Source organism: Molossus molossus, unplaced genomic scaffold, assembly GCF_014108415.1.
Source record: "Molossus molossus isolate mMolMol1 unplaced genomic scaffold, mMolMol1.p scaffold_m16_p_8, whole genome shotgun sequence".
Lineage (NCBI taxonomy): Eukaryota > Metazoa > Chordata > Mammalia > Chiroptera > Molossidae > Molossus > Molossus molossus.
The window spans coordinates 33,926,094-33,952,196 of NW_023425402.1; the positions used below are offsets into that span (position 1 = coordinate 33,926,094).

General features: G+C 37.9%; 1 protein-coding gene across 2 annotated transcripts in view; it reads left to right on the forward strand.

Annotated features, from left to right (window-relative positions):
• Nucleotides 1-26,103, forward strand: part of ADGRB3 (adhesion G protein-coupled receptor B3) — a 689,955-nt gene that overhangs the window by 342,713 nt on the left and 321,139 nt on the right. For both annotated transcript variants that reach the window (XM_036248276.1, XM_036248277.1), the window contains 2 exons: nucleotides 7,679-7,747; nucleotides 11,936-12,044. In XM_036248276.1, the coding sequence (XP_036104169.1) occupies nucleotides 7,679-7,747; nucleotides 11,936-12,044 (178 nt within the window). The remainder of the gene's footprint in view (nucleotides 1-7,678; nucleotides 7,748-11,935; nucleotides 12,045-26,103) is intronic.

A 26,103-nucleotide genomic window follows, 5' to 3' on the forward strand; every position in this document is an offset into this window, starting at 1 on the left:
ATGATGAGAAGAAGAAGAAAAATAGATGCCCTTAAAGACTCTGGCTTTTCCCCCCTAAACGAAGGAATGTCAGGGACTATTTACTTCCACAATTTGCTCTCACATTCCTCTCAGTCTAGCAGATTGCAGTGCAGCTCGGACAGTCAGCCCTGCTGGCAGAGTCCTCTGATCAGTTCAGGTCATCCAGCCTGCTGGTCACCCCACTGCTAACCTACTGACCTTTACAACCCAGTCCTTCTTCCTCCGGATCATGACCTCCTTTTCAGCGGCTCAGTGTCTTGTCTTTGGGCCACATTCTTTATATATCTTGGTCCCTGAAACCTGCTAGGGGTATCCTAGATTATAATCTCTTATCTTCCTGAATCCTCGATAGTTTCTAATTACCCACGGCCCGATGATATGCTGCTTGGATAGGTATTCTGGATGGATAGTGTATAGTAGTATAGTGACTCTTTGTTCTGGTCAACTGTAAGTTATTTTGTTTATTCACCTGTTACAAAAAAGTGTTCAAATGTTATTTAGGGATTGATTATCTTTTTTTAAAAAGTCACTAGAGAAAACTCAAGATTATTTGTACAATAATGTTACTCTTACTCAATTCCATTTCTATATGCTTTCTTGAATAGGAGACAGAGAAGCAGAGTCCCAGCCAGATCACAGGGAATTAGATATCCGTTATCCATGCCTTAACCTGTAACCCGGTTGTGTTTAGGATTTTGTATGGTTCCCTAAAACATGCTTACCACCATCTCTGACCTCAGTAAACAAAACAGACTACTTTCTGATCTCCCTGTTTTTACTCTTACTTTTCTGCACTTTGTTTTTCACTCAGGAACCAAAGTTAGATTTTTATTTTTAGTGATCCATTATGGGGTCAAGGCCTCACTTTATCTAAGCCTTATCTATCTTTTCACCCTTTATTAATATTCCCTCTCCTCCATCCCATCCAGCCCTCTTTTCAAGACAACTCCAAGGGTATTGGCTTTCTTTCTTTTTTAAAGTTGTCCATACTGTCCCCCTTTCCCAGGGAATTTGTACTTTCTCTTCTCAGTGTTTTCTGGACTTCTCTTCCTTAAGTCTTTCCATGTCTGCCTCCTTTTCATCCCTCTGTTCTCAGCTCAAATGTCACTTCCTTAGAAATGTAATTCCTGCTGACTCTTCAACCTAAATCAGTTTCTTACACACACACACACACACACACACACACGTGCACACGCACACACACACACACACCTTTCCCTGACTTAGTCACTCTCTATTCTACACATCATTTTATTTTTGTATCACCCTCTCATATTATCTTATTTTTAACATGTATTTACTTATTTATTGGCTTTCTTTACCCACTAGAGTGTAAGCTCCGTGAGGGAAGAAATTCTTATGTGTCTTGCTCAGTGGTATCTCAGCACTTAGAACACTGACAGGTACAGGTGGTAGGTATTCAATAAATACTTCCCAAAGAAGTAAATACATGTCTGCTTCTCAGGTATTTTCCAAGCCTTTCTCACCTTTCTATTCCCACATCCATTGCCCTCATAATCACTGCTTTGGGCTATTGGTAAACTTTCCTAATGATGTTTCATTCTCCAGTCGTCTTTTTTGCCCATACCCCCTTCACCTTGGCACGAGGGTTATACTTCTAAAACTCTTCTATACCATTCTTTTGCTGAGCAAAGCAGCACTTCTACTATAAAATGCACTTTCAGGGGTGAGGTGGTGATGGTGATGCACAAGGAAGGGTCACTGTGTCTGACGAAGAATGATCTGTATTAATGGAGGCCCCTTCCTTGGTTGTTGCTGAGTCTAAACCTGAGGACCAGGGTCAAACATCCAGCCACTCTCTCCATTAACTAGAACCTATAACTTCTGAAAAGTGTGCATCTGTGCATCCTGAGCCATCCGGATGCCATTTTGAATAGGAAGAGTTGGATCTCATATTTACTCAAGATAACTAATTTTCTTGCCTGTATAAATCAGTGTGATAATTCCTTTTCTAGGCACTGTGAGAACCCGGGTGGCACTGGATATGCAACAGGGGAGGGTGTTGAGGGGACACAGCAAATTAGGGGGAGACTAGTTACTGATGCCTTCTTTATTCCTTCAGTGCCTAGCCTGTGGTCATTTGCATAGTTGGCATGCAGTCGAATTGAAATACTTGAGTATGGATATTGCCCTGTGTTTTATCCTTTACACTAGGGGCCCAAGAGTGAGCAAAGCACAAATTGTGCCAACTAGATGATAGCCTGGTCGAGAAAAAAGTCCTAAACCGAGCATCATACAGAAGCATCATAGTTAAAAATTGTGATATACTTTAAAAGAGCACTCCATAGGGGAACTCCAGGTCAGCATGTTTGTCACCTGTCACTCTGGAAGTGGGTGTGACACAGCCTTCGGGCTGCCTGCATTACTCTCCTCTCTTTCACTTAGGAGGGAAGGAGCAATGATTCATCATGGGTGCACGACTGGTAGTTCTGCAATCCGACGGTCATGCTAATCCAGCCTGTGTTTGGGAAATCCAACCATCAGAACAGAGAACAAGGGCCCCTTTCCGTAGCTATAACCTGTTTCTTCACATCACATTTTCATGGTTGATTACTTCTATGAACTGGCTGTTGCCTTTTTCTGTGTTTTTTTTTTTTTTTTTGCCAGGCTTGAAGGACAAAGATATTGGAAATGAAAAATAAAAATATCCACTGATTAAAATCAGAAAGAAAAATAAGAGTATGCAGACCAATATACTTAGGGAGGGAGGTGGTGGTCTGATAAGGCCTTTGAGGAAATTGCATAAAAATCTAGATGTGAAGAACAGGACCGTGTTGTATGAGTGAAGAGTGGGAAAGGCGAAGGAAGGGAACCCATTATAGAAGTCCCGACGCTGGGCAGAAAGGAGTCCAGGATGCGTGAAGAAGTCTGATGACTCGAGTATAGAGAGCAGGCCCAGGACAGGCTATAGGACCGTTCACTGGACTTGGAGAGATGGGCAGGGGCGAGGTCACACCTGGCCTCTCGGCCACAGCCTGCTCTGGAGAGGCTCCCTGTGCTCTACCTCCTTAGCCTAATGGCTTGTCTCTGCTTCCTTGTCTCACCTTTAAGCCTTTCATAGGTTTCCCCTGTATTTCTAGTCAGAACTACCAGTATTCCTTACAGCTTTCAGTTCAGCATCATTCAGTCTATTGCTCAGGACTCGCCTTTGTCTTCGTTCCCAAGCAGTTTGCTGGTGGGTGAAGAGGGGAAGAGCACATCTGAGGGGCTCGGATATCGTAAATCACTAGCCTAACCTACAACTCTGTGTCTACGTGGAATTAAGAAAAAGTTAAATGAAGCATGTGAGAAGTGGAAGCAGTCAGACATTGGACAAAGACTTATTTACTACTTTCCATAAAAGAGTGTCCTTTTAATGTCATGTGATTCAGTCTAGGAATTGCCCTTTGAATGTGACAGAAATGTGTGCTTCTCTTTATAACATACATTCATGGCACTGATTTTCGTAATACTTCCTGCAAGGAAAAAGCAAAGAGCCTCCTGACCTCCATGCCAGATGCTTGTTGAGCACAGTGCCTCTCGCGTAGTAGGTGTTTTATGATAGCGACTCTGAAAACCCCTCAGCAGAATGCATTCTGAGGAATGACAGGTTTCTGCTGAACAAATTATTGGCCCTGAAGTTAGGGGCAAATCAGCTCTGTGCTCCTCGTATCGCCCAGCAAGGAATAGGCTATAAAAGAAGATCGGAGACAGTGCCTCTGGTGTGAAAGTCTATAGCAACATTATAGGTGCATATTTGCCATAATGTGACTATAAAGACAAACCATGCAGCCAGTCATAAAAAAGATAACACAGGGGGCATAAAATCGTAAAGCTGCCATATATCCAGCACTTACTATGTGTCAGACACTGTGCTAAGAATTAGCTCCAAGCTTCACGGCAGCTATCGTCATCTCGTACAGGTTGCAGAAGTAAGGCACAGGTGGGCAACATTAGCCCTGAACCACCCCGTTCATAATTGTTGGGGGAACTTCAAACCAGGTCTGCTTAGTTCAAGCTATAAACTCAGACTCGGCCAAGGACACTCCATTTGTCAAATCAGTCTAGGCCATAGAGATCAGGCCTGGTCAAAACAAAGATCTGCTGTTACCTGCAACTCACAGGCTGACAGAAGTGCCCTGATCCATGAGTTATCAGAAGAGGGAGGTACCACCATCAGCAGCGCTCTTCAGCAACCCCAGCAAGTAGTGGATCTGTTGCCATGGAAGCTGCTTCATTCTTTCCTCAAAACTTTAGTGACCTGAAATGTGATGAGTCCCTTTCGGAATACTGTGTTTGGTCCTGCCCTGTTTTAATCTGTCAGTCTGATCTTTGAGCAAAGGTCAAAGGGAATTGCTCTACACATACATGGTTTTTCCAATGTGCACGAGACAGACTAGGAACAGGGTCAGCGCAAAGGAATGACACGCGAGCCTTGTTAGAGAACCTGAGGGGGTCCTGATGTGGGGACTTCATTACAGTCACGTGTCACTTAGGATGGGGATCTGTTCTGAAAAATGCATTATTAGGCGATTTGATTTCACTGTCATGCACATACTTAGGAGCCATGATAAGCAAACCGACACGAGATTACATTAAGCGAAGAGAAAATGAGGCAATCAAGAGACACAAGACATGTGAGGCTGCCGGCGTGACAGGGCACACTCTTTCACAGCACACTTCTTTTATCTTACAAGTAGAAAGAGTACACTTTTAAATAATCATTAAAAGTACAGTGCAGTCAGTACATAAACCAGTAGCACAGTCATTAATGACCAAGCGTCGTGTGCGGCACATAATTGTACGTGTGATAGTTCTATGGGGCTGGCAGCGCAGCAGGCTTGCTCACGCCAGCGTCAACGCACAGGCGAGCGACGCGCTGTGCTGTGACTTGGGGATGGCTGGGATGTCACTAAGCAATAGGAATTTTTCAGCTCCATTCAACCTTGTGGGAACAATACTCTAATTTCTCTTCAGATCGCATAAATCTTTCCCCTTTTACTAAACTTAGGAGATCGCCGTCGTATACGCAGTCCGTTGTTGACCAAAATGCCTTTATGTGGCGCATTTCCTTTAAGTTAGGACCTTATTAAACACCTGTTATGGACAAGACATTGCATGTACTGAGGATGCACTGATGGACAAGAAAGACTGTCTCCCATAAATGCCTCCCTAACACCCTCCTAAGATGTTCAGGCTTAACTCACTGTTAACTCCCTGCTCGGCCCCACAGCTGGTCCTTCCCAGATCTGACCGACAGGGAGGTAGAAGGAGAAGTGTATTCACTACTTCCTCACATTGATTCAGTTAAGTCTGGTGCATCAGCCTTAGAAAATGATACAAAAACATTTCTTATACTCACCGTTTGGTTAGTTGAATATAATTTTAATACTCGGTGTTTTTTATGTATACCCTTTGCTGGCTTAAAAGTATTAAGCTCTGCATTTATCATTTGATCAGGAATTTTGTGCACGCTCATGGGCTTTCACGTACAGCACAGTTCCTGACCACTGTTGGCAAACCGTTCTTAGTGAAGTGCTTTCCCAGAAACGGAGGTGCACTTCACAAGTGGCTTCCCATTCTCTTGGTGTCTGTTGTTACAGCAGCGTGCATTTTGCATGAAAGCCGGGAAGGGTTAGGGTGCAGATCACGGTCGTGGGCCTCAGCACAGCAAACTGGCATGTCCAGGGATGCCGTGTGCAACTTCTGCCTCATTAGCAACGTGTCCCCTATGGAGTTAACCAGCCTTAGGAAATTGGAGACTGAAGGTTAATCCTTTCTGCCAATAGGTGAAGTTACAGCTCAATGGACTAAGCCCTTAAAATGTTATCACTCGAACCAGGAAATTTTAAGTGGGAAGAAAATGGCTAGTGATACCAAAAGGTTAAGCGAATTGAAAACGGGTCTCAAACAGACTTGTAGCTTTTTTCAAGAGTTGTATAAAATATTCTGTAACTTTTATTGAGGTTATGACTCAAAACATGTTTCAACCATGTGATTGCCAGAAACTATTAAAATAAATAGTACAAATAGGGCAATTAAATATAGATACTAACAGCTTTGAACCACAAGAGAAGAGACATGAAGCAGCTTTGTTTTGCTTCTAAAAACACCCAGGTGAATTTATTTGGAAGTAGATAAAGGCCTGTTTTGAAAGGCGAGAAAGGGAGGAAGACTGGAGAGTCTAAGCAAGCGTGATTCCTTACCCCTCGAGGGAGCCCTTTTCTGAGCTAACACATCAGTAGGAAGCAGTGCTCCTGCTGAATTACGTAAAGACCAGTGGGAAGGACCTCTGAAGGCACAACCAAGGGACTAGTCTCTATAGTCTAAGACCAATGTCATAGATTCACTTTACACTCCCTAGATCTGCTGTGACCCCAAGTCACTGCTCGTCTTCCACATGCACCCTGTTTTCCTCTCCTGGTTCCTGTGTTTTTTTGTTTTTGTTTTGTTTTTTGCTTTTTTTATCCTCACCCGAGGACATTTTTCTATTTTTTGTTCAGACAGAGTGGGAGGGAAAGAGAGGAAGGGAGAGAGGGAGAGGAAACATTGATGTGAAAGGGACACATCGAGTGGCTGCCACCCGCATGACCAACCAGGGCCGGGGACAAACTGCAACCGAGGTTCATGCCTTAGCGGGAACCGAACCTGGGTCTCTCTGGACTGCAGGCCGACGCTCTAACCGCTGAGCCAAACTGGCCAGGGCATGGTCCCTGTGTTTAGAAGACACTGCACGTGTGAGAGGACAGAGGGTCTTTCTGGTAAACATTTCTTGTGTGTGAAATTAGCAATAACACAGCTGAACTCAACTGAGCCCCACTCCCTGGCAATGTGGACGTTGGGAATGAAAAACAAATATCAAAATGTGCCCGTCTGCACATAAAGTAAAAGTCAAAAACTCACTTTGGGTACTACGAGACTAAGGTAAAGCCAGGCTGTCTTCAACAGTTAGTTCGGGACAGGAACGATGGCAAGGACTTAGAACTTCAGTACGAACGTTACTGAGTCTGTTCCTCCATGGTGGCTTCCTGGCAGAAAGCAGAGGACTAAAGAAAGCATTCTGAAAATAGCTAAGATTCACTGAGCATGAACCATGTGCTAAATGCCCGGTACTTGGAAACTTACATGTCATCTTTGAAATAGGTAGTCGTAAAAGTTAAGGAGGACTAAGCAGGAAGGGCAGAGCCAGGATGAGCTGAGGAAGCCTGTCACTGCCCCAGCTGTGCCCACCACGTGTGCCTTCACTCCACTCCCCACTGAAACCACAATTCAAGTGCCAAGCACAGTTCACAATTAACCGGTTAGCTTGTAATAACAAAAACACAGAACTTCCACTGCAGAAGGAACAACTTATTTCAAAGGAATAATTATACAATGGTATGACAGAATAGAATATAGAGTCTATAATAGAAGTGTTGTGGGTGTCAATAAGTGTTTCACCTATTCTAGTGTCCTCTGATGTGTACATGCAGACTTATGTAGAGAGTCTAGAATTACGGAGCTGAGAGGGGCGCTCTGAGATCTTCTAGCATACTATGTCAGGGGCATAGCAATACTGCAGTGTTTATACCCTCATCACAGAATCAGACCAAAGATATGCTGTTGAAAAGTATATTCTCCCATGTAACATTAACCCTTTATCTAATTTAATTTTCAGAACTTCTTTCAAATAGTTAGCAACCTTCTCGACGAAGAAAACAAAGAAAAGTGGGAAGATGCACGGCAGGTAAGGTCGGAGCTGTCTCACCATGCAAAGTGAAATGGGCCAAATAAACTTCAGAAATATGTGAGGGAATTAATGCTTGCTGTTCCAAAAACATACAAAGAGACAACAGTCATGGTGGGTTACATTATACAAATGTTATAGAAAACAAGTGATCTCTCTTATCATAACAATCCATGGAATGAATGATCTTTCTAACTGTAATTTATAACTTGAATGTATTTGTTGATGATAACTATATGCCTTATCAATCAGTTTCTGTCCTGTCTGCAGACCAAACACTGCAAACGGGACTGGGGTTTAAGAACAGGTCAAATCGTTTGCATTTACTGCAACGCTCCCCAGAATCTGGGTCACATATACAGATGTGCATTCTGATTCAAAGCCAAGAGTTGTGGGTATGAGCTCTCATTTTAAATACTTAAATGAACAAATTCTGCGGTTTTTCTCTCTCTGCTGGGCATGACCAGTGTGGCAAGTGGCCTGACTGGGCTAGTTCTTCTAAAATGCTTTGTACTGCCACTTGTGCAGTTGTCACTGACACATGGTTAATAACATTTTTTTTTCTAGATTACAGAAAAAGTAGGTTAGAGGTTAAGAAAGGGAAAATAAGAATGGTTTTTTGCAATCCTGTAAAAATTCAATTTAACTTCACGTTAAACTTCACGTTTTCGACTTGACCCTTGTTAAAAATTCCAAGGGGACAACGCATTCTTGAAAATATTTTCTGAAGTTCAGGTGAGCCATCTGTCCCGTTCCCCCTTTATAATAATATCCTGAGACCCCAGGAGTACAGCATGCCCTTTATCCCTATTATGATAGGACCTCTAAAAATAGTCCAGTGTGGGTCCATCTCATTACCGGGTACCGATTCTGTGCTTCTGGCCATAGCAAAGAAAAAAGTGCTCCTTAGTTTAAGACCCTGAATCCTTTTCTACTGGTTTAAATTGTATGTTTGTCCTTGGCTTTTTTCAAGAGGAGAACCTCATCCTCCCAGTGTAAGAAAATGTGTCTTTTCCTTTGAACGCTGCCACAGAGCCTAAGCATATCTTTCCGGAATGCTGGAGACTATTAATTATGGATATTTTTAGAACAAATGTATAATACCCTATTTAAAACAAGACTGCAATTCAGATGCTGGTATTTATTGTGAGGTCCCAACTTGAGCCAATAGTGAACGGTGGCAGAACTCAGCAATGGAAAATCCCGAACCCATAATCCATCTATTTACTTGTCCAATTTTGAGTTAGCTATCGTATTATCTTTTACTTATTTTTCAGTTGTGATGATCCTTAATGCTTTTTTAAAGTAACTATTTGAAATTAAAAAACAAAAACAAAAACAAAAAAACTATTTTTGTAGCTTTTACTAAAAGGTGTTTTCATACCACAGCCACATGGTAAATGAATCTCCAAGTTTGGGAACAAAGGGTGAACTCCTCAGAAATAAGCACTGTTTAAAATGCACCAAAGATAGTCCCTGGTCCCTTGTGCATCCCCTTATCTTATTTTAGAGGAATTACCTCAGCAAAATAAAATATAAAACATAGCTATATAGGCATTTAGAAAACTAGCCGAGTAACATGGTGAATGTTGACAACAGAAGGTTTTGGTCAACAAATATAACACATTTGAACAACAACAACAAACCAGAGTCATTTCAGAACTTGTTTATTGAACATCACCCAAAGTTATGAAGAATCAAACTATTTAATTACAACATTCAAAACGTAGTACACTACAGTGCAAAAAGAGACTACACTTTATATTACACTTTGGTACACTATCACTGTGATTGGAATAGATAAGTCCATTTCAGTCCAGATGAGCCATGTTAATTTTAGTCGAGAGATTACATCTATATTTTCTTTATTCTGAATCCATGAGTCTGTAGCAGGAGTGGGAGCCAGGGAGCCGAATCTGCCTGACACATGTTTGTAAATAAACTTTAGGAATATAACCACTTTCATTCTTTTACATGATATCTGTGGTTGCTTTGGTGAGACAAAGACAGAGTTGAGTTGTTCTAACAGAGACCCTGATTCACAAAGCCTAAAATGTTCGCTGTCTGGCCCTTTACATAAAAAGGTGACGAACCTCTGCTCTACAACATGTGACTACTGCTGGGAGAGTATAATCAAACACAACATCTCCTGCCAACCTAGGAAACCGCTCCCCAAAGGTAGAAGAGAAAGAAAACAGTTTTGTTGTTGTTTATTGAATAAACACTAAACCAAACCAGAACGTGATGGGTGAGTCACAGGCACTCTGCTAAGGAAACGCAAAGACAAAAAGAAAGCCTACCCTTCTGTATGGCCAAGAATACAACACATTACATGTGTGTCCTCAATATAAACAGTAACTTGTCCCCAAGTAAGATAGCACAATGTGTCACACAGAGTTCATCCAAAATTCATGTGGTAATTGAGGTGACCAGTTGTTGGGTAACTGGCTTTATCCAAAAAAAAAAAAAAAAAAATTAAAAGCCTGTTATATCTTAATGACTGAAGGTAGTTTTGCAACTTAAAGCAAGGTGCCTGCTGAAGGTGGGCTCCCACCCTCCCACAGGAACAGAGATGGAGGTGCTGTCTTCCTTTGTAATTACATTTCAAAGAGAGACGTGCCTGGGTCTTGACGCTGTAAGAGGCTGTTTCATTTTTTAAGAGATTGACCTATATTTCAAAGAGACAGAGAAAGAACTTAACAATGACTAGTTTTCTAAAGTAGATGCTCTAAGAAAAGGGAAGGGGGAACGGGTTTAGGGAAGGGTGTCTCTTATTTTCGACAGGGAACAATAAGCTTCGTATCTTTAATTTGTGTTTCCCCTTACACTGCACATACTCATAGACACATGCACCTACACAGAAACAGAAAGAAAAAGACAGTAGTAGCAGGAAGCTCAGAGCGGAGAGACATTCTATGCACATGTTTGGAATAAGGGAAGCTGAACTTTCAGAATTCATAGTTCATGATTGGAAGAGTAGGTAAGAAACAGAAATTTCCCTTACATCTTTCTGAAATTTAAAAACAAAACAAAAAAACTACACAACTATCTATGCCAAACATTTGGAAGTGTAATATCCAATACTGACTTCTTCAAGTGTAGGTGAGTAAATATATATCCTCAGCATCTGATTTTTAGATCAGTGCAGCCACAGTCCTGTAAAATGCACGTGCTGTGCCGGCTACCCTCTCTGGCCCACAAGCCTTCCTCCCTCCTCCTCCGCCCTCCCTGGCTCTTCCTGTAGATCAGCATCTTCCTGTATGCTTTCCTGCTGATCAGCATTGCTTGCCCCTCTGCATTAGCCTTTGAAAACACAATGCCACTGAAACTGTTTAATCTACTTTATTTTTTTCCTGGCTACAAGCTACAGTGGTGCTAAATGGGTAAAATAAATGAATTTAACTTCCAAAGACTTTTTTTTCTCTTCCTATTAGGGTTATGTAATGCAGGCTGACATTAGAAGTATTATGGGTTATACATGCTAAAATTTGTGTCACCTGTTCAACGGCTTCCATGTTCCACACACTGTGAGCTATTGTGAGAATCAGGTTGTCTCTCAGAAAACATACATCTATTTGTGGTGTGTGAGGAGGCACCGTTTGAGGTTTGTTCTGTATCTGTACATATGAGGCACCTCCTCTAGAACTATTATGATCCTAAAATGATTCCTAAAGTTATTCATACAGTGGCTACTATAGATATTGGAATATATATCTCTCCCAAGACACTTAATTTTTATGAAGCAGACTTAATAGTTTGTAAATATCTTCATGATGTCAACAACAATGGTTTTTCTTCCACTGTCCATCTTATAGATGCTAATTGAAAAATGTAAAAAGCCCCCAAATTTCATGTTTGTTCTATGTTGCATTCAAGTGAGGCAAGTAGCCCATCAAAAAAAAAAAAAAAAAAAAACTTATGTCTAAGTAGATATTCTGAGTTTCCATATAATTATAAAGGGTTAATCACTGCATCATATCACTTCCAAAGTTCTTGCTGTGTGATGCCTGCTATCGTTCTCAACTATTAGTTAAAAACACACACAATTGTTGCCAGTTGCAGAAACATCTTTAAATAAATCACACCCCATTGATGACCTCATTATGTAGTTTTTTTTTGAAATTTTAGTTATATATTTTGTTACATAGACTTTTTATTTCATTCTAATCTTTTCTTATTTTTTTATAGATTTATCCAGGCTCAATAGAGTTAATGCAGGTGATTGAAGATTTTATACACATTGTTGGAATGGGGATGATGGCCTTTCAGAATTCATACTTAATGACTGGAAATGTAGGTAAGAAATAGGATTTTTTTCCCCAAAATCTTACTGAAATTAAAAAAAAAAATTGCAAGTATCTGCGCCAACCATTTCTAAGTGTAATAGTCACTGTTCCTATCTTTAAGTATCTGACAGTAATGTTTTATGTTTACCTGGTGTCTGGTTTTTAAATGAGCCCAACCACATATACTTTACACACACACACACACACACACACACACACACACACTTGCATGCATTTGCGTTTATACAAATGCATATAGACCTACTTGTTTTTACCTACACATGCATATTTAAAGGAGAATACAGCCGTCCCTCGTTTATTGCAGTTAATCAGTTCCAAACTCTAGCGGCTGCACCTGGCGTTGAAGGATTCCTGGGGTACTCGAATACATAGGTCTACAGTCCATACATACAGTAATTTTAATTGTAATTGTAATACAGGGCTGTATAATTGACTCAGACAACCGAGCGCATGCTGTATCATTTTCACTGTCTCGATCGACTTTTTAATGAATATATTTGAAACAACCATGATAGAGTGAGGCCGTGAAAGTCGAAGCGCGAAGTGGTGAGGGCCGACTGTATGTGCTTCTTTTCCCAACTGCCAAATGTTCATTGACAACATATTATATATACTTGAGTGTGTGTGTGCGTTTTTAATGAGTCTTATAATCCTCATCACATTATTTACAAGGATGCCCGAGTTGCTTTGTTGCTGCTTGTCCCAAAGGTGTGCTGAGTCTGCAAGGGTTGTAGAACACTTCAGAAAACCTTTAAAGGGTCATGATTATGGTACCATTACTGCAGTTGCAGTTTTCCTGAGTAGCTTCCAGAACACAGTGGGTCTGTCAGATTTTCTCTGTAGTGGGTTCTATAATGCTAGAGCATATAAATTAAAAACATATTTCTTCCTTTAGTTGCCTTGAACATTGTCTCTTTTAGGGGGAAGTTACACAGCTAAACTTACACATGCTTTGAGGCTGCCACAGTTACAATGAGCCAACAATAATCATGTTAACCGGATAATGTATTTCTCTTTGTAGTTAAAATAAATGACAAGACCAAAAAAAAAACAAAAATAGTCTTATATATAAAATACATTGAGTTGATAGAAGCTCATAGATTTCTCATTCCTTAAAGCTTCCTTGCATGATGTTACTGTAATGCAGAAAGATTTTCTTTCATCTTCATGCTATAGTAGTCTCCACATAAAGACCACTGAACTACAGAGTGATGTGTTTAAATAAACATCTTACCTTATATTCTTATTCACTAGATATTTAAACTTTAGTTTCTGGATCAAGAACAGACCTAACTTAGTGGGGGGATGAACTAGGGGAGTTCATCAACTGGTACTGAACATACTTTTTTTTTTTATTATTAAGGCGTTTACTGGTTCATTTTATACTTGATTTCTTCTGAAGATCCTTTAGTCCTGCAGAGACTCATTTGATCGAAGATATCTTTCACAGGGGTGACCTCAAGTTGGAATGGGTAATAGCTAACTACCGGTAATATTCTTCAGTTGAGGAAAGCCTATGTAATAAATTTGCAAAGCTCTGGAGACATTTCCTTGCCTATATATTATCTTCATGCTGCATAAGGTTTTACCAGTTAAATTTATATCTTAATCCACCTTCTGAGTCATTTTGAAGGCTCAGATTTCTCCCCAGAGAGGGTTTCAGAGGCTTGCTGGTTCAGGAACGGAATGAGCTTGTCCTTTGCTAGGGGCAGTGAGAAGAAAAAGAGGCCAAAGAATAGTGTCCTGTTTATGAGTTTAGAAATCCAAGAAAATCCAAATTATATATCCATTCCAAAAGGGGCTGGGCGAAAAGAAGAAAGGTGGTCTATAGGACAAGGAGAAACATGTTGGCTGTGATTTTGGAGGCACATAGAAAGAACCTAGATGATTCCAGGGATGCTGGTCATTCAAGTTGGAACCACTCTCCTAAGGGCCTTATTTATGACTTCTTTGGTGGGGGCAGACCATGAAGGCTGCCCTGCCACATTGGACAATTCCCAAAGTAATTTACAAGAAAAATTGAAGAGAAAAAAACAAAGCACTATTGTTTTTTTTGTTTTTGTAAATGTTAACATCTAATTCTAAAAGGCATTGATAATTAAAGTATTATCTGATCAATGCATGGCATTTGTTCAGAATGTGTTTGGAGAAAACTCTAGAAAACAAAGCCAATCTCAAACACTAGTAAAGTTAAATTATCCCGCCCTGGCCAGTGTGTCTCAGTTGACTGAGCATTGTATCATGCACAAGAAGATCTCTGGTTTGATTCCTGGTCAGGACACATGCCCGTGTTTGGGTTCGATCCCTGGTGAAGGTGCGTATGGGAAGCAACTCATCAATGTTTCTCTCAGATGTTTCTCTCTCTCTCCCCCTCTCCCTTTTTCTCTCTCTAAAAATTAATAAAAACACTTTTAAAAAATGTCCCTACATGTATCAGCTTTTGATAAATGAAATGCTCTCATATGCTGACAATCTATGAACATTTTAGTATATGTGCATGCATGTTCATTTTGGAAGGGAGCTGGCCCAAACCTTTGATCAATTTTTCAAAATATTTATGATCTCAAAATGTTTAATATAAGGTTTGGAAGAAATACTGTTATAAACAAAGATGTTAAACAAGCTAATGCATTTATAAATAATTTATCTTAAATAGTGTACTTATTTTTCATACTCACATATGAATATGACATTCAAAATAGACACATAATGATTATAATAAATGAAAGTTAATGAGCACTTACTAAAGACTAATCACTTTACTAACAGCTAATATAATTACTGATTAAATGAATTAATGAATGGATATGAAAAACTGATATGCTACAAAGAGATTTCCACATCTTTTTTATTGTTAAGAGTATTACAGATGTCCCCTATTTTCCCTCCTTTCCTCCTTCCACCTGCTCCCTCCCCACCCCAGGCCTTCACCACACTCCTGTCTGTGTCTATCAGTTATGCATATATGCATAAAAGTTCCTTGGTTAATCTCCTCCTTCCTTCCCACTGAGATCGGTCAGTCTGTACCATGCTTTCAACTTTTAATATGCCTCAGTTTATTATAAAATTGTATTCTAAATGTTCTAAATATTCTGTACAGGTAAGTGGTTTTTACTTCAGTAAAAAATGTGAATGTTTCAATGTATTTTTAAAATTTTATTATCAATTAGGTCAGGAAAACTGTTTTTTTAAATATTATTTAAAATTAGTTATTTTAAACTGACAAACAAAATAGATCCAGAGACATGGATGCAGGGAAGAGACTAACGAACCTCAGAGGAAAGGGGGTGGGGAGGGGCGGGAAGAGATTAACCAAAGAACTTATATGCATATATGCACAACTCATGGACACAGGCAATAGTGAGGTGAAGGCTAGGAGTGCATGTCAATGGGAGGGGGGGGAATGAGGGGAATTTGTAATACTTTCAACAATAAAGACAAATTTAAAGTAATAATAAATAAGTAAAAAGTAACCTTGGAGCAAAAAAAAAATCTTTAAAGATATGTTTAAACTTGCTTTCTATACTTTCTCTCTAAACATTTTCTCCTCAGTCCTTTGCAGTTAAGCATTTTTCTCATCACTTTCCAGAAAAGCCTTCTGGAAACTCCCCATTTACAAATTACATCTCCCATATTCCAACCTTTGTGTCCTCTGTACCTTGCTAACCACACTGTCTTGAAATGGTCCCTTTCCTTATCATTTCTGTATTATAATATAAAATGGAATTAAAGGGTAAACATTATATTCATGACTCAGAAATACTGAGATTCTTTTGGATACAGAGAATGTGAAGCACTGAAGAGGAACAAAGCAAATAACCTGAGGCCCAGCAGTTTGCACTTGCAGAGCTAGAGTGGACTGTGTGGGACCTTCCATGATGGGAGCAGCAGGTCAGGCCCAGGGGTTTCCACTGTTCCAAAAACAGGTCTCAAGTGAGAGCACAGTGTTTTATAGTTATTATGCTTTTAGTCATCTATTTTCCACAAAAACTTCCTGTTTGCTTCACTCATTAGTAAGAATAGCCTATTCTTTAGAAATTGTTTTAATTTTGAACTTGGAACTAGAGTTGTATTCATCAAACTGAAGTCAAGGAACATCAGTGATGGGTCACCTGTTGCTAGCCTACTAGTGATGTTCAGTTTTTAAAATTATTTATTTCTTACTGTTTTCCTAAGTGATTCAGGTCATTGAAATAAATGAACAATCCTAACAAGGAGATAGCAATCTGTTTGCAGACATTAAATAAATGAATAAATAAATAAATACATAAATAAATAAATAAATAAATAAAAATACATAAATACATAAAATACCAAGTGGACTTGGTTTGTGTCATAAAAAGCAAGTGTTGTGGAGAGTCATTCCAAGAGATAGTATTTTGTGTAAAGATCTAGAAAAACTTAGAGAAGGAACCACTTAGTGTCAACTTTGAAGGACAGAGTGAATTGTTGACAATTCCTCATGAAGGAGTATGAGTAGCAAAGAGATGGTTATATTCCAGAACATTCTTTTAGCAAAAACACACACAAAAAAAAACAGTATAAAGATGTGAAAGTTGAGGTTTTGTGGTCTCAAGGGATAAGTAGTCTATTTTGATAAAATCATGTGTATGGAAGTAAAGGAAATGAAATAAAATTGCAGAGGCATGGTGTAGGATGATTCTGAAGACAACAGGGAACTACAGAAGCTTGGTTTGACAATGTTTGTGCTTGGGTAAGAAATTCATTTCAGCAGAAAGAGAATTGGTTAAAATTGAGAGACTATAAACATGAATACTAGATTTTTTTTTTTTTTTTTTTACAATAATCCATTCAGAAGGAAATGAAGACTAGAATTACTGGTAGTAAAAATATGGTTCTGAATTTGAGATTGTCTGAGGGTAGAAATGGCAACTTCCATAACCAACTGAGATATAAGACAGAAGGGAATAACTGAGATTGTACTTATTTGCCAAACATCTAAGAGTGTCTTTTATATATTAATATTTAGATACAAGTGTATCCCTCAAGTGAAAAAAAAAAGAAGTCTTGAGCATTAGTAGAGAAGTGAAATTTATGATATACACTTGGAAATGAACTGCTTAAAAGTGATAGTTAAATCCACAAACATTGTTTCTACTATTAGGACAATAACAAGAGAGAAAAGATGTAAGATGTTGCCTATATTAAAAACAAAGGGTCATAGCAGGTGTCACAGTAGGAATAATCAGATAAGTATATTTAAAGATATTCAGAACAAGAGAGCATCACATCACTGTCATGCAATTAGTAGGAGGGAGAGAACATTTCATAATGATTATTCTAGTTAATATTAATTGCTAATAAAATCCAGAGTATTAGAATCAAGAGAAATCGTATGAGATTGCTGCTGATATAACAAAACTTCTTTAGGAAAAGTGCAGACACAGCTCTTCAGGTGGCTTCAATAGATCACATCCTTAACATTTTGATATAGTTATCTCCAAGGACTTGCTTTTCACAGACAAATGCTGCTAGATCCACTTACTGCCATCTTACAACTGTTTCTTAGGAACTATTCGAAGTTAACAGTATCAGATTAAAAGGGAATGCTTTTAGGCTAATAATATCTCAAATACAGAATGTAGTCATTGTTAGCTGTAGGAAATTTCAAAAGTGGTTCCTATATATAAACCCCAAGAGATAAAAGATTCTGGAAAGTGTAGTTTCAGTTATTCTCAGTAATTCAATAAGGCCAGTGCCTTAAAAACATTAAAGTTAAGACATTTTTTCTTGCCAAGCTAAATATCACTGTCTATTCTTGGTTTAGAAATATGAAATATTGGGCTTTTCAGAATGAATATTGATTTTTTTTTTCTGAAATTGAATCAAAATTTAATCTGAAGAATGGCATAGTACAATATAACATCTTCTTTCCCTCTGCAACAGTCTCATAAATATCAAATCTTTGTTATTTCTTATACTCACCAGTAAATTATATAATTTCTTTGGTAGAATAATCTTGTTCTTCCATTGAGAAACAAAACTTTAATCTAATGATATAATTATGAAAATAAAGTGGTTTCTCTTTCTAAGCTTTTTTAAACTTTCTATCACTGCTGAGTTGTATTGTTCATACATCTTCTCTTCTTTCACTTCCTTTCTTTAAAGATAAGACACTTATAGTCAGTTGACACTGAGCCTGAGAAATACACAATTCAACGTCTATTTCTGTTTATTTGTTTTTTTTATCTGTAACACTTGATGCCAGCTCAGTCTTGAGTCTGAAAGTGATTCTACCCTCACCTTCTGGCTTTCTACCACTCTTTCTTGCTAGACACATGAAGCAAGTGGTGTGTTTTTCTGTAGATCAGAAATAAACACCTAAAAATACTTTTTTTTTTCTTTTAATGGTACTAACATATTGGTTCTTTTGAGAAAATAAACAAACATCGTTTTAAACTATGACTTGGAATGATATGACACACTATAAATTCTTTATTGCTCTTTTAATAGGGATTATCTCACTGTTTTTTCTATGACCCACTTTTTCCAAATGGTTGGGGACAGAAGCCCTGGAAGGTGAATGGCCATATCAGACCCTTCTAACGACAAGCAAGACATGAGACTCAGGGTGTGGATGGGCTCTCTTCTGCCCAACTGAGCCCCCCATTTTCATTGCTCCCTAGCTTCAGTATAATAGATTGGTGATGATTCATGGATTTAATTGGCCTTTGGAGGTCTTAGAAATTCATTCAAGAAATATGTATCAGGTTCTGTTTCACATTCTGTGAATTTTCAGTGAACAAATTAGACATCACTCTTGCTCTTATGAAACGTGTTCTATAGCAGAGACACATATCAAACAAGTGCCACCTAACATGCCAAGTGGTTATGAGTGATATGAAGAGAAGTAAAGCAATCCACTGGAGTGAGGGGATAGACTGAAGAGAGGAGAGTCTTTTTAGGTTGATGGTCAGGGAAGGTTCTCATCAGAGAAGTGATTTTTGAATATATACCTAAAGGCCGGAGAACATGAGACATGGTGATCTGAAGGGACAGAACATTTCTAGCAGAAGAAACAATAAACACAAGAGCCACGATGCATCCATGTGCTTGATATCTTGGAGGCACTAAAGTAGGCCAGTGGTGTTGGAGTGGCTGAGGGGGGAACTATAGAATGAGATGAGGCCATAAAGGGAGTGGGGTTTCAGACTGTGGATGGCATTTAACTAGATCTGAATGAGATGCAAAACTACTGAAGGGTTTGAACAGAAAAATGACCTGATGTGACTTATGTCCTACAAGAACAATTATGACTATGGAGTGGAAACTAATAAACTATCGAGAGCAAGGCTGGATATAGGGAGACTGGTAGGACAATGATTGCAATAAGCCAGATGAGGGAGCTCAGTGGTTTGGACCAGATGCTAGAGGAAATAGTGAGAAGTGGCCAGATGCTCAAAGGATTTTCATGGTTGATCTGACAGAGTTTAGTAGTGGTCAGAAGTAGGATGTGAAAAAAAAAGTGTTTAAGGATGTCTCCACTACATCTCCAAGAACCCAACTACAAACATAAGACAGATTTATTTCCAAATGAGTATACTATAAACAAATATCAAGAACCCACTTTGGTGATCATTTAAATATCTCTAAAGTTTAGGATCCAAAGCAAGCCATTTGGTTTCTTTTTTTAATTTTTATTGCTATATAAATTGACATATAATATTGTATTATTTTTAGGTGTGCAACATAATGACTTGATATATGTATATATTATTAAATGATCACCACCATAAGTTTTCATTTATCACCACATAAAATCACAATTATTTTCTTTTGAAAACTTTTAAGATCTACTCTCTTGACAATTTTCAAATATACAGTTCAGTGTTGTTAGCAATAGTCATCATACTGTTTATTTTTTATATATTTCTGTTCCTAAGTTCAACACAAATCCTTCCACTTGTATTTGAGGAATTTTTATCTTTGTTGCTATTGTTATTTTGTTAATCGTCACCCAAGGATATTTTTCCATTGATTTATTTATTTTTTTTAATGAGAGTAAAAGGGAGGGGTGGGGGGGGGAGAGACAGAGAGACAGAGACATCAGTGTGAGAGAGACACACCACTGGTTGCCTCATATGCAGAGACATCAGTGTGAGAGAGACACACCAGTTGGTTGCCTCATATGACTGGGCCAGGGATGGAACCTGCAACCCAGGTACATGCCCTTGAGTGGAATAAAACCCAAGACCTTTTTTTCTAAGGGCTGACACTCTAATGGCTGAGCCACACTGGTCAGGGTGGTAATTTTATCTTATGAAGGCATTAGCATTCTGTCATCATCTCACCATCTGAATTCTTGGACAAAAGCTAGGATGAAATTGTTCTTTAACATGACTATATAAGCTGTAACTAAGATTGAGCTGCCAGTTAACACGTGGAATGAATCCTTCTTTCCCTACCATTTTTGTGTTTCTTCTTCTATTTGTGAAGCCATGAGACCTCAAGAATGGAAGAAGGCTTAGAGGTCAACGAAGATCAGCTTCATTTTACATAAACTATTATATATATTTTTAATAAAAATTAAAATAAATAAATAAATAAAAGTTTATTATCCAAGTTGGAAAGGTCTTTGCAAAGCACCTTGATCTTTCCAGCTTAAAAAAAAAAAGTTATTTTCAGTAGTACTACTATCATAGTTACAACCCTGGACCTTCAAGTAGGAAACACTCATGATGTTATCATGTTTCAAATGATCAGTAGGCCTGTGTTCTTTTGGAAAGTAAGTGGGGTGAAAATAATTCCTTAATATTTCCAGGTTTATCTCATTTGCATTAAACAGCCATATTCAAGGACACAATTATTCGTGGAGTCATTATTAAATAATGCTTCTTGTCCCTAAAACACTTACACTGGTAAACATTGTTAATAGACATTCTTTCTCATTTTGAGTAACCCAGATGCCCTAAACTTTCCCTCTGTTATCCCTGCGTTATGCCAATTGCTAGCACTAATCCTAACTGCTGCTGTGCTGGGAATCCCTCATGCAGTCACAGATATTCAACAGTTTTTGCTTCTTTATCCTGGTTTAATTTACCATTAAGAAAGAATAGAGTCTACATGTCGCTACTTTGGAATGCCTGTTTTCTTACAGTACCTTATGAATACATTGAGTCTACATTTCAATGAAAATTCTCTAATATCAGACAGTGGTTATTATTCTAAGGAACTCTTTTCAGAAGTGGGTACAATGTATAGTAAAATGTTCTTACTTGTTTTTTATTCTTTTATTCCTTAGGCTTTCTAGGAAAAGGTTTGGTGAAGCATTCCATATATTATATAACATTTTCCAAATTCATACTTTCACAAATATTCATGACACTATTTACTCCTAACAACCTTGCTGCCAGAGTGTGAGGGCACCCATACAATTTGCATTTTTATCCTGTTACATCTTAATAATTGAAAGTTAAAGATTTGTTTTGTTATCCTGCTCAGCCAACTACACTCTAACCTACTTCTGTGACATACAAAATGTCACTGTAATTTTTTATATGATTTTAGAGAAATTGTGTGAACATATTTTGTATTACTACATCAAGGGAGAATGACTTCTGACCTCTATTTTTATTTGTAGTTACATTTTTCATATACATCGACTTCATTAAAAACTTTAAAATTATTTTTCTGGATAATTACACATTTTTAAAGGAAGCTTGAAGTATTCCTTTAATGAATCTTTATAACATATCTAGCCATGGAAAATTTTGTGAACCTATGTTACTCATTTAGTCTATCTCTTTAGCAACTATCTTGTGGAGAATACCTAGATAAAGACCAAATTATTGGCTCAGAGGCCTATTATTTCTTTTGAGTTTTACATTTACTGGGAAAATGCTCATGGTCTAAAGAAATCAAATGAGGTCACAAAAACACTCAGTTGGAAATGTACATCTAGAATACACAGTAGTGCTCAGCCGCATTGAAACATAAACAGAAAAAGTTGATTCCTACCATTGCTATGCATATCTATGCAAAAAGAGCTGACAGCCTAAAGGACGAAATGAATATAACAGGTGGTGAACATACATGTTTATTGGTACATCTTGATATATTGTACATGGATTGTGAAAGCTGTCCTGAAACAGAATAAAACACAATTTCAAAATTAAGATTTCTGATTAGAATACAGACCAAGAATTCTTGGGTTCCTCTCATGTCGATATATAAACCTAACTACAAACATCTGGGGTTGGAGTTTTCTTTAATTATTCTCTATAAAGAACACGAGTTTCCGCAAAGAAGTTGCTCCTGACTTCTGTGCTCCAGAGAAGCTGTGAAGAGAAGCTTTGCACAAAGGGATCAGTGCTTTGCCTCATTTCCAGGTATCTGGAAGAGGACCCCAACAAGGGAAAGGCTTTCAGAGGGGGGTGGGATTAGCACAGGGGCCATATGGGAATTTAAATGGCTTCCCAGTTCCCTGGGGATACTGCAGCTAAAAGATGTGGGAATGATCTGTCTTCGCAGCATGATTTCATTCTTCTGTTAGAGATTAATTCCCTCAGAATCTGGTAGATGCACACTTATGGAACAGAATACAGATGTGAAATCTAAAGCCTGCTAAAAAGAAAATTTGAATGTTATAAAAGAATATCGCTGGTCTCTACCGGTTTATGCAATAAGGATCGAAATTACTAAAACTGGCATGGTGCATTCCTTCTTTTTGATTTTGCTGTTCAATTCCATTGGAAGGATATTGCCGTGAGTTTGTTAAATATGAACAGCAATTTCATTTCAACTATCTCTATGGCAATACTTGCTTATCGCTATGGCAATAGTGCCCTGCCTCAATGACAGTAACTAGTGAGGAGAAAAAAGACACCGGTTCCCTTTCAATATTTTTTTCCTTTTTTTTTTTTAATTCTGTGCTAAATTATTCCTCTTCTCTATTGCTTCCTTCACTGAATTCCAAATACATAGATTCTCATCTGTATGTGACAACTGAAAAATATGAGTCAGATTCAAGATTGGTGCCCTTTTTTCTGCAAGCAGGGATGCTATATTGTGTCTAGGAACACATGCTGGCTTTAAAGCTAGAGTTGGCTGCAAACCTTGGCTGTACTACAACTAACTGACCTTCTGCACATTATTTCATCTCTAAATCCCTCAGTTTGCTCTTTTCTAAAGTAGAAATAATAATATCTTCCCTGAGGAGTTATTGTCAAGATTAAAGATAATATATATTTAGCAGCTGGCGTGTAATAGGCCCTCGGTAATTGGCAGTGGACAAATGTAGGGCCAAATATGGGCTCTGCTACTGGTTGGGTGTGTGACATTACGCGGGGCACTCGGTGCCCCAAAGCCACAGGCTGCCCCTCTAGGTGGCATCTAAAGTTTCTACCTAAATTTAACAGCCTACATTGTTTTTATTTTTCTCAAATCTCAATAGTAAACATGTTGTTTGTGTCATAAAGCAGATGGGGATCCCAGACTTCTAGGCAGATAATTTAACTAAATCTAGAAAACCATTTGTGATGTTTCTGTATGTTTTAAAATGAGTTTTTACACAGCTGTCCTCTGCAGTGCAAAGGCCTACAAATATTTCGATTTTATTTGCTATCTTAAGAAGTTACTCCTCCCCTCCATGTATTTATTTTTTTCACTAATCAGACCCTCGATCCCTTGAATGGTTCATACAAAGGAATCTTTTCTACTTTATAATTTCTGCTTCTTAACATGTAATCCATTACCTGTAGTCTATAAAACTGTAGAAGTTATCTCTAGATGCATAAAATAATTCTGTACCATTGCTATATCTTCCTGAATTCATCAATGAATTAGTTCTCTTTTGTCTTTTGCACAGTCAAAAATATTTTTCTGCATTTATTATCTACTAAAAATTTTCATATGAAGGGTTTCCTCTTTAGAAATGTAAATAATTATTTATGTGGCTAATTTCATGTGTTTCCTTTCATTTGATCTTCTGTTTCAGTCTGTGGCATGTGAATATGAGGAAGCAGGTATGAGTGTGTGTGTGTGTGTGTGTGTGTTTGCGCTCTAAAATAAAAATGTTCTAATCTGAAATGCAGTTATTTTAGATGCAATTATTTTAAAATTTATGCTATGGGCTTAGGGGAAAATTAGTGGGGTCTTTTCATGTTATATCAAAGAATAGATATACTTTTTAATAAAAGTTAAACAACTAAAATCCAATAATAGCAAGATTTAAAGGACATAAGAATTATTGAAGATTTAGCTGATAACTGCAAAATGAATGTGATAGATGTAGGGATTGAGCAGTTCATAAGAGAATGATTTATATTGAATAATAGGTTACATACCCAATATACATATTTTGAAATCAAATAACGCCTGATACATTGAAGTTATTAATAGAGTTCTAAATGCAGTAGGATTATAGAGGGAAATAATTGAGACTAAGATAGTGAAACATTTTCTTTGCCATTGCAAAATTTCTAAATAATCAACTTCAGGGTCAATTTGAGTTACTTTATTACTTTTTGAAATATGAACTTTTTTCTTTTGAAGAATCAGTCTCTGTTATTTGAGAGCATTGATTCCCCTCTCCTTATTTTCTAGGTAGTTTCCTTTTTCTTTCTCCAAACTCATTGCCCGATTAACTTCTTTTACTTTTTCCTAACTCTCATTCTTTTCTTTACTTTCCCTAAATGTATTAAGAGTCTTACTAAAGAGGATAACCTCTATCATCTTTCAAATTTATTCTAAACATCCATGCTACTTCAAAATGTCATAGTGTTAGAAACATGAAATATTAATTTTTAAATAAGAATTTATTACCAGAAAAGTAAATATATGATTGCGTAATATAACTTAAAGTACATAAATTACACAAAATTGCAATTGGTCGGTATGCTTTTTTTCCACTACATATAATTTATTGTAGTGGAATAGCACATTCAGTTTAGCCTTAGAGTGTTGTTTTTATGTGTTCGTGTGTGTGTATGTGTGTGTGTGTGCGTGTGTGGGGGGAAGAGTAAATGATTATTTGTTTACAAATATTTTGGAGGTTATTTGGTTTGATGATCTAAAGACCAAGCTTTTCTGACATGATAATAAAGAAATGAAATTCACAAATATCTCTATATCAAGTAGTAATTGTTGTCTACAGTCATTCTTTCCTGTGTTTCTATCCCAGCCATAAAGGTGAGTCTCTACTATAATGCCATTAGAATCAACAGATAATTTTTGTAGCACAATGATCCAAAAACTGGCCTACAATGGGATTAATTGTACATGCTTCCCAGTGTGTTGTGGGAGTACGTGAGGGAAGGCACCTGTGCTGGCCCTTGGGCGTTCAGTAAATAGTCTCCATTATGCTATTCGTCCCTTCTCTTTCTTCAAAAACTTATGTTTGGTTTGGCATATACATCTATCTTCAACTCTTTCTATTTTGAAAAGTATTCAGGGCCCCTGCCTCCTTTTTGGTAAGATAAAGTGGCTAAAATTCTACCACTCGAAATCTCCTCCTTGTTCTTAGTTACATTATCTTAGAGTCATGTACTTAGGTTTGCCCAGTTCCCCGTCTCAAGTTAAAATCAGTCTCCTATTCTTCAGTTCTTTCTCCCTTAACTGTATTACATCAATATTTATTAAGTGCTTGCCAGGTACCAATTAGCCTTTGGTCACAAAAAGATGGGCCAAACATGCCTGGCTCTGTCCCTTATGGGGGTCACACTCTTGTGGAAAAAAATAATACATTTTAAAAAATGAAATTAAAAAACATGTACTTTGTATTATATTTAATATAAGGAAAAAGAATTTTAAAAACAAAAATACATATAGATAGGTAACTAGATACATATAATTTAAATCATGGTAAATGATATGAAAAAAGAGACTAACCAGGATTTCTGACTTAGACACAGGGGCAGTAGTTGCTTGGTGCTGGAGAGTTCTCGTTGGCATTTAAGCCAAGATCTGATGCTTGAGTATGGGTTTGCCAAGGGTGGAGTTGGTGTGAAATGAGAGAGTGCGTGACTAGAGAGCAGTTGTTAGTGGGAAAAGTCATGAACTAACATGGAAGGAGAATTCAAGGACCAGGTC